Consider the following 9872-nt stretch of genomic DNA (forward strand, 5'->3'; position numbering starts at 1 on the left):
AACTTCGTGGCATATATATTGCGATATTTACAGTGAAGCAAGCGATAACTGGCGACACGCGAAAAGCAACCCTCTCCGATCGTATTCTCTTGTGTTAACACTTGTGTTAATACGTACGACGACGACGACGACGACGACGACGACGACGACGACGACTCGTGTACGTGCAAATTTCGTTTTACACGACCAATTATTGGACATATCCCGTTCGCGGCTTACACGAATCGTAAAATATGGACGATCTCTCGAAACCGTCGAGGACACTTCCCAAGATTAGCGAGCTTAAAGAAAGACAGCAATTTACTCATCAGGATCAACTGTCAGCACACTGTTGAAGAAAGTGTAAGTACCAAGTACATACGAAACTACATACTTCTTCTACGCGCATTTTGGATGAAGCGGAGGACAACTGACGATCGGGTCCATCTGATCGAGGATGTCTGGAGGATCCTTCCTCGCGAAACCGGGAGAAATCGGGAGATCAGGATTCATGGAGTGAAAGCGTCGAGAGAAAGAGTAACAGCCTTCCGATCACGACGTTGACGACGAACGGACGAACGAACGAACGAACGAACGAACGAACGAACAAACGAAGGAACGAAGGAACAATCAAACACCATTGGCGAAACCGAGAGGAGACGTCGATCTCGGCGAGCCGAATCGACGGAGAGCGGAACGATCGTGTTCTCCACGCAGAGACGCCAAATGACTCAGCAGCTTCGCTTCACACCGAGGAACTGTCTCGTCGTTCAAACGCAGTCTGCCCGACGTCGCTCGACTCACACAAGTTTCATTACATTGTTCGGCCAGCGTATCAAACATATCTGTATGTCCCTTCAAAACCCCGCTCCCTTGCCCGAACCCCTTGTGCCCCCCACCCTCCCCTCTTTCTTGCACCCCGAGAGAAGTCACCAGTTGCCCCTGTTGTGAAAACCCTTCGCCCCCTCCCGCCCTCCTTGCTACTTCTATTCTCACGCCAGTGCAATCGCTACAATGCGAAATCAATTCGTCGCTTCGAGGACTCAGCGAAATCATGAGGTTACTCAAACGTAAAAAACAAACAAGGGAGCTTGCTTCGCAAATTTATACACACAGTACAGTAAGTACATGAGAGAAGCGCGAAGTACATTCGGAGGCGAGCTAGGGAACACGTTGGCTTCTTCGTTCGGCAAGCGAACACGTGATTCTATATCTATATATATCGCGTACTTTCCTCTTGAAAAAAAAATTACGTAGCGTGACGCGAGGGGTGAATAAAAAATCGAGCGAAAGTACGCGCACGTGTCCAGTCGTTACTTTATCACACACGTCATTGTCATGTCAAAGATTCAACGAAAGAAAGCTTTTCGACGTCAGGCCTAGTTTCACGAAAAGGAATCGTATTTCGTATGCATTAACGATTGTTCTCCGCATCGCTCTATTATTCTTACCGCTCGTTACGCTCGTTTATCGGTCAACCGCGGATCGCCCCCGAACGTATCTTTTTCGTGTACAAAGTAATCTCGCAAGCAAAAAATTCAGGGATACACACAGCGAGGGGAATAATCGCGTTTGTCGCGCGTTTCAACATGCAGACAGATACGGTGCGCTCATCCTCGTAGGATGTCACCGTGTCGGTCGTATCGGACATCAGTGCGGCCCCCGAAAGGCTATTGTGTTCAACAACAAAGTGCGTGTACATGTGTATGTGTGTTGTATGATGACGTGTTGTTATCAAGCAAGCCCGTGCAGAACTTTCTTTCTTTCTTTCGAAATGCGGGACGGAGGTTCGATGTGGTGTGGTATGGTGTGGTCAAGCCAGTTACTTGATTCGTGCGTTCTCTTTCTCTCTCTCTCTCTCTCTCTCTCTCTCTCTCTCTCTCTCTCGTGGGGTTCATATATGTAAATATATAAATAGAGTATATATGCGCTGGTATATCGCGTATTATATAGCTGCGTATATAAAAGAAGAAGCCGAGAGACTGAACAAAGGAAGCCGACGGCGGACAAAACCGTAAGTTCGTACATATATCGTTTGAGCTGGTGCGCGTAAAGTGTGCAGTGGCCAGCGAGTGAAAGAAAGCCTGCGGACGTTCAAGTAGATGACTACAGTCGCTGGTCGGACGGATATACCGTTCAGCCGTGTTCGACAACCGAATTCTGCTAGGTCTTCGTCGGCGACAGGGGCTGCGTTACCGTTTTATTTACATCGTTTCGCGCCTGTTAAGTTCGACTGCGTATGCGAGATTTGATCTTTTGCAAAAATAACGGCATTATCTGACGAAAATAATGACGAGAATCTCTTTCAGGTTCATAACAATGAACTAATTAATAAACATTAGAGATGTGCGAATCAAGAATTTTTATGTCGAATCGAATCGAATCATTAAAAAATTTAACATGACTATTAAACATGTAAATAATGATGGAAGATTTCAATATGAAAGGGAATATTGATGATATCATCTTAAAATAAAATATATATTTAAATATTTAAAGTAATTTATAATTAAGTTATTAATTATCAGTTAAATCAATTACAAGTTAAGGGTTCAAACATACAGATGGCCCGTTTCATAGCTGATGCGCGCAAACGATAATGCATTTGATTCCTATTCGAATTATTCGGATTCGGATTTTCGATTCGATTCGAATTGGAATAGTTCGCACATCTCTAATAAATATGAGGATCGAGTTTCGCTCACAAAATTATGACTTTGTCGGAGACCTCATCGCTAAGCGACTTTTTTTCATCCCTCCGCGATCTGACGAAGTAATACAAGCGTTTGAGCGAACGCATAAATTGATCGGACGCATTACCGTCTTCGTGCCGCGTGAAATTGTCCGTGCCATTTACGCGGATCGGTATAGCTGGCTCGCTAGCTGTTCGCGAATAGGCCATTCCATCATGATTCTCGTTTGCGTTCACCCTCACATTCGGCCGAGCGATCCACCCGATCCTGAATCGACTCGGTACTCGCGACGGCACATTTCAGCGACATTCGACAATATTCTCGCGGGAACTTACATTATGGCTGAAGGTATATCCGCCGATGTCGACCGTAGTTATGGCCCCTCACGTGCTTTAAATACACTCAGCAGATCGATACTTTCTGTGTTGTAATATTGATAGGCCCGTTAAAAGGGAGCGCGTTTAGACGAACGACGAGAAACGGTTCACGTGAGGAAAGAACGAACACGGGGTGGTGTGTCTCGGCGCAATGGTGGATCTCTCTCGGTGCAACCGCCGCTGCTGCTGGTGTGTTTTGGTTCAGCATTCGGAAGCGTTAATAATGCGCCGTGCCGCAGCCGTTGTCACACGGACGTGCAGCGAGACAAGGGCGAGAGAAATCCGATTCAGAAAGCCACTCTCTTCATGAAAGAAACGTGAGTATGACACACGTAAGTGTCGGACGCCGACATCGTTCGGTTCGGGCGACTTGGAGAAGAGGAAGAGGAGGAGGAGGAGGAGGAGGAGGAGGAGGAGGAGGAGGAGGAGAAGGAGGAGGAGGAGGAGGAGGAGGAGGAGGAGGAGGTGAAGGTGGATGACTTCGGGACAGTGCGATGAGCTGAGAGAGGGTGTACACATCGACAGAGGATTTGGCAGTTCATTCTCGGTTTTCTCGGTTTTTGGAGGAATCGGGGGTGAGTGCCACGTGATAACCCCGCACATATCACTTCATCATCATCATCAGAGCAACAGTGTGTGCAATGTGTATTGTTTGTGGTGTGTCAAGTATACATCGAGGATTCAAACGACAACGACAACGTTCGTGAGGCAAGGTGTATCGTCGCTTGGTCACTGGGTGAAGATCCTCCTCCTTGGAACGAATCGGCAAGATCCATCGTCGAGTCCGATTCATTGATTTCATTCTCGGGCAGATGCGCCGAGCGCCGAGCGCATGTCCTCGAGTTCGTTTCTTCGAGTACGCGCGCGAACTCGACGAACGCGTTAGAATGTTATTTCAAGCTAATGCGAGCTCTCTCGCCGCGCGGCCATCGCGCGCGCTCCGTCTAAACGATTCGACGAATATTTCAAGTTCATCTGTCTCCACAGGGAAGATCGAGTTGCACTTGCGAACTTCTCGCTTTAATTCTCAAGCGTACCTTACCGATGGAATTGCAAATAAAAGTTATTTCGTCGTGTTATTTGTTATTTATATTGCAAAGACCTTAACCCGTGCGAAATCTTGCTAGTCACGATCGTCCGTTCATTATCGACGTCTCGACATTCAGGCAAAGTGATGATTTTTCTCATTTTCTTCTTCCCTCTTGGTGTCTCACATTCAGCGCACGAAAATGCGTGATTCTAATGTATGCTCTTTATTTTGCGACGACAATGTTGCTACGAAGTACATATATCGAACATCCGCGTGTGTCTACATCGGACTCGACGTAGGAGTAAATTAATACGTATTTCGTTGTATGATCTCCTCGGTTTTATATCACTCATCATATACGGTTACTCTTTATACGGTTAATCAATGATGCAAGGTGTCCCAGATTCATTTTCATTCCACCTGTTCTTCAAAGAAACCGAAATCGATCATCGTGTCGTGCGGAAAAGACGGAGAAATACACGATTCATCGTATCTCGACAGTTTTGCGACATTAAGTATCTCGTTCTGCAAAAGCAGCAGGAATTTAAACGAGAACTTTCCGTTGAGCAAAAACCCGCTTTAAATCCGCTTTAAATTGAAAGATTCGATTTCGTTGCTCTCGCAACTCTTGACTCGCTTCTTGAATTATTCTTGAATTTCATTCAGACAAGAATGGATCGATCCATTACAGTTACAGTTACCACAAAGTGTCACAAGACATTGCAATTGGTTTGAAAAAATCGTTAGTCATCTTGTGTCGGTATCGTTAATGAAAAGGGAGAAGTTGCGAAGCCGGCACACCCCGCATCCCCCTCCCCCTTCCCTGTGAACCTCGGTATACTTCGGTATATGAATCTGTCTGTTATAAAAAATATAAAAAGTTGTATGTACCACACACATAATACATAAGTAAATTATAAATAAAGATTTACGTAATCGTACATATATACGTATCTCGATACAGGTGCACATGAGGCACGCGTGCTTATATACATATGACGTGTGTCGAATTGAATTCGCCGGTAGCGAAATGACTACTATGACGTTATTAGGGAGCGGTGTCGAGAAAGAATCAACGTGATACCTGGTAATCGCGTATAAAACACTCCCATTATCATCGGTGGCCGCTTGTTGAGCGGCGCGATACTCGTATACGTATTCAGGGACAGTGTGTGACAAACAACTCAAAACGGGCTAGAAAAGGCTGGAGAGAGATTATAATATGAAGAGAGAGAAAAAAAGAGAGAGAGAGAAAGAGAGAGAGAGAGAGACAGATTAGTGTGTGGCAACTGTCGGGCAACAGCACCTAGAAATAAAAGACACATTACAGAGGTCGACGTCAACGTCGGTGTAATCATTCGCCAGTCTACGAAACGTACGTAATGCACATACTTACTCGTACACTAAAAGAAATGGCAGCAGACATGTGTTACATCTGACAGATTGTTAGATCTCGTTCAGGGTACATGAGAATGCGCCTAAGTGAAAACTCTACCTATATGACTCGTTAATCAGTACGTCGACAACTAGATGCCGGGGTGACAGAACTGATCTAGATTATGAGTCGATTTGATGAGTTACGTATATATCGGCAGCCGCGCGCTCGATCGACTCGCTGCGCGGACTCGATTTGGCGTGTTCGAGGATATCGCGTGGAGATCATCTTCCGCGTCGGATCATCCGCCGAAATTACTTCGTTAACCCTCCGCCGAGATTCCCATCGATGGGAGGCGACTTCTGCTCGATTTCTCTCAACGGACACGACGAATTTCGGAGAGTTATCTCGCTCGTCGAATGTCAGTGTGCTCTCTGCGCGGTTGGGAGGAAATTTTCAACTACAAACGGACCGAGGCTTCTTCTCTTCCAAGCGGTGTCAGCGGTCCAAGCGGAATCCCAAGCGGTGAGACTATATCGATAATCTGCCGCTTCGAGATCACAGACACGGTTGTCAATACTGCTGAAATTCCGGGACCCGACACTTTACTTCATAAACTTACGTCAACGTATTGGTAATTTCATATAATGGTATTCACGGGGGGGAAAAAAACAGATATAAAAAGTACGAATCACGTCGTAGAAATCGCAATGGAATCGCACATCGCCAAGTGGGATTTATATCGCACCGTCGCGTCGCCCTCACTATAACGTGAGAAACGGAAAAGGATAAAAATAATATGAATAATTCTGAGATACCGGCGAAATCGACTGCGAGCTGCCGATCGAGCGGCTCGCGGGATTATCTAAGACGAAAGTGAATTTGAAAGTCATACGGTCGCAAAACGTTCTCTCTACTCTGTTCGCCTATATGCGAGCTACGTCGAATCGATGCTGTAATATCGATTTAATAATACCTTTGCTCGAATTAAGGCTCCGGCACAAACTGTAAGCGTGGACACATCGTTAAGTGGGTTAGTGGCAAGCAGACAAGTTGGAAAAGTGTTCGCGATTTAAGCGAGATCTCTTTCTCTCTCTGCAATTTCAGACACGACCGCGCCAAAGAATTCGTATCACGCTGCGCGATCCTGGCGAAGTTTTACGATCCCGAATTCGCGACGAGATCAGTATATATCACTCGTGTGTTGCTCGACATTTCGGCTCGATCGCTTCCTGCCAACATCGACACGCGCGCGCGTGCGAAAGGCCAACGCGAAGAACGAAAAAGCGCGATAAATAGCGTGGGAGTTGAATTGGCCAGAGAGACTACGAGACAGAGATCATCGACACAAGCTTCTCTGCGTAGAGACGGACGTATAAGGAAAGCTTCACGGTGTATGAGGGTGGAAACGTCGCGAATCGTCCAATCGCGCCAGGCAGGAGGAGAGGAGACCATCCTGTTGAAGAGCTTGAAAGCGAAGCTTAACGATCAGCCAGTCGCACCGACGTCGCGATTGAAGCTCGCGATTTTATTTTCGAAGCTAAAGGACTCCCGGAATTGGCACGTCACACAATGATACACCAATGAAGATATCGATGCTTCCGCTTGCTCGACGATATCGTCGAGCAGTCACGATGGCGCAAAGCGCTAACGCTGATGCAATTCCGCCAATTTTAATTGGCCGCAACTTCATTATGCGATACGCATCAGTGAGCGATACAGAAGCGCAGTCGTTGGCTATTCGGCTAATTGTCGGGAAAAAGTCAATCGGGACCGTCGGTGCAACTCGGACTACGAATAACAACGAAGAGACTACGTCGCATTGTACAAACATCGAGAAACATGTGTAGGTTCATCTTGGTAACTTCCCAATGCTTCGCTCTCTCTCTCTCTCTCTTTCTCTTTCTCTTTCTCTCTCTCTCTCTCTCTCTCTCTCTCTCTCTCTCTCTCTCTCTCTCTCTCTCTCGCTCTCTCTCTCGCTCTCTCTATATATCTCTGCGCGTAGATATAAACGACAGCCACGAGAATGAGCCAGAAAACAGCACGAAAACACGAGCACGTCCATCTCGAAAGCGGTGACCCTATTAAAGATCACCGTCTAAATAATCGTCGGCCGAGAGAGACCGCGACTTCGCTACGCCGGCCGGCATTCTCAACAATCATCGCGCGCGTTTGTGTTTTTCTCTTATAAATATTTAGACGGTGGTCTCTAATAAGTTAATCCGATCAATGTCGAGTGCCGCGTGACGCGTCCTTGTTGCGACAGCTCAAATTCTTGGCTCGAGTTCAACAGTCGTTTCCCGATAACAAATCGCGATTCTACCGGGTGTCCCGCGACGCGTAGGAATCGGTAGTGGATCTCTTGGCGAATCCGATCGTCCCCGGCGAACGAATTGGTGAGGCTCAAGCTGAAGTACCGCCTCCTCCTAATTGAATCTCAAATGAAATCACTTCTTTAAATTTGCATTAAGCTAGAATTTATGTTGGAAACTATGGCTCGAGGGAGGTAATATCGCGTTGAATATATTCAGCAAAGCATACGTTGAAGACAGCAGAAAATTGGAATAGAGATAAAATACGAGACACACACACCACCACCACCACTACCACCGCCGCCACTACCATCACTACCCCCTCTGACTAACCCCACTACCGCTTCCTGTATTTTCGGGAGCACATAGTATATATGCGCGTGCGTAGGCGACGATGCGCGACGTTTCGCGACGTTCCGCGGTTTCTCTCTCTGTGTGTGTGTGTATGTGTGTGTGTGTGTGTGTGTGTGTGTGTGTGTGCGCGTGTGTGTGTGTGTGCGTGTGCGGACACAGATCGTGTCCCATTCCCGCTCGAGTCGGTCCCTTTTGATCGGCACAGCAGGACTTACCCTTGCACCGATAGACGTGGTGGGTTTCTCCAGGAGATCCCAGAGCCATTTTTGATACTGGGCGCATTGTCCCTCGCCGAACTCCTCCTCCTCGCGTTGCCGTAGCGACTCTGCCTCCTTGCGCATCTCCTCGTGCACGTGCTCCTTGCGCTGGTGGTACTTGTGCTGACAACAGCTCTCGAGATAGAGCTCGTCGACACCCCAATACTCGAGATCGTCGCTGAACGCCAGCACGCACATCTCGTCCACTAGATGGAGCTTGCCCGTACGATAGAAGTTGAGGATCGAGCTGAAGGACTTGGGGTGACGGTCGAAGAAGTATTCGTTGTCGATCAGAGAGTAGTCGTCGCAGAGTTCGGTGATCGCCTCGTGGGTGTTGCAGTCCCGCAGCCGACCTAGACGAGTGTGCGGCAGACGTTCGAGGGTGCGCCAGAGCACCTCGTGCTTCACGCCGCCGACGTTGATCGAGACGCGCCGGTTCAGCGCCTTCGACCGCATGATCATGAACGGCTCAGGCGGTAGGGACGTCATCGACCTCGAGAAGGCACGCTGCTGCTGCATCTGCAGCGGCAGGGGCGGCGGCGGCGGTGGCGGCGGCGGCGGCGGCGGCGGCGGTAGAGACGGCAGGTTTACCGGCGCCACGGTACCGACCGGTCCTACAGACGACGAGAACGGAGCGTAACGGACCTCCTTGTTCGCGCTTCCTCCTCCTCCTGTACCACTTCCACCCCCTCCCACTCCTCCTCCACCTCCGCCCATACCCGCAATCCCCGCGGCTCCTCCGGTACCGACTCCTCCGAGTCCCATCCCTCCGCTCAACCCACCCCCCGAACTACCCGTCGACGCACCGAACCCGAGACCTCCTCCGCCACCGGTGCAGCCGGTCGCGGAAGCACCGACTGCACCGAGCTGCTGCAACGTCGTCGTGCCGCCACCCTCGAACACGTAGCCCTGGTCAGTGCCGATGTAGGGCACCGTGCACGACGGCGACGACAATGAGAGCGCCGGGCCAGCAACCACGGCGCTACCATTACGTTCCCCGTCCGCCAGTGTGTTGTCTTCGAGCCGTCTCTCGTTCAGCATCGGACGCGCCGAGTCACGGCGGCTTCAAGTCGTCGGCGAATAGCGCGATCGCGAGTCGATGTTCCTCGACGGCGATCGCTCGCCCGTCCGATGTCTGACACGCGACGTCTTGTTCGTGTTTGTCCTTTTTCTCGTTTTTCTCTCCTTCTCCTGCTCGCCCTTCTCCTCTTCTTCTACTTTCTCTTCTTCTTCGTCGTCTTCTTCTTCTTCTTCTTTTTCTTCTTCTTCTTCCTCCTCCTCCTCTTCTTCTTCTTCTTCTTCTTCTTCTTCTTCTTCTTCTTCTTCTTCTTCTTCGTCGTCGTCCTCCTCCTCCTCGTCCACGGTATTCTTCTTCAGCTTCATCCGTAAATCCGTCCGCACCCCTCTGTCGACTCGGTCGACCAACTCCGTCGCATCGTAATCTGAAAGACACATCGGACGTACGTGATGCGATCGATTTATCTACGTACTTAAT

At 48.8% G+C, this 9872-nt stretch overlaps 1 protein-coding gene across 2 annotated transcripts in view; it reads right to left on the reverse strand.

Annotated features, from left to right (window-relative positions):
* Positions 1-9618, reverse strand: part of Shab (Shaker cognate b) — a 36956-nt gene extending 27338 nt beyond the window's left edge. Inside the window, exon 1 of one of the 2 annotated variants that reach the window (XM_025303682.1) lies at positions 8336-9618. In XM_025303682.1, coding sequence (XP_025159467.1) covers positions 8336-9418 — 1083 coding nt within the window. In that variant the 5' untranslated portion in view covers positions 9419-9618. The remainder of the gene's footprint in view (positions 1-8335) is intronic. The other variant, XM_025303683.1, reaches the window with a different exon arrangement.
* Positions 9619-9872: the final 254 nt, after the last annotated feature.

The sequence above is a fragment of the Harpegnathos saltator genome, unplaced genomic scaffold (assembly GCF_003227715.2).
Source record: "Harpegnathos saltator strain DR-91 unplaced genomic scaffold, Hsal_v8.6 scaffold56, whole genome shotgun sequence".
Taxonomy (NCBI): domain Eukaryota; kingdom Metazoa; phylum Arthropoda; class Insecta; order Hymenoptera; family Formicidae; genus Harpegnathos; species Harpegnathos saltator.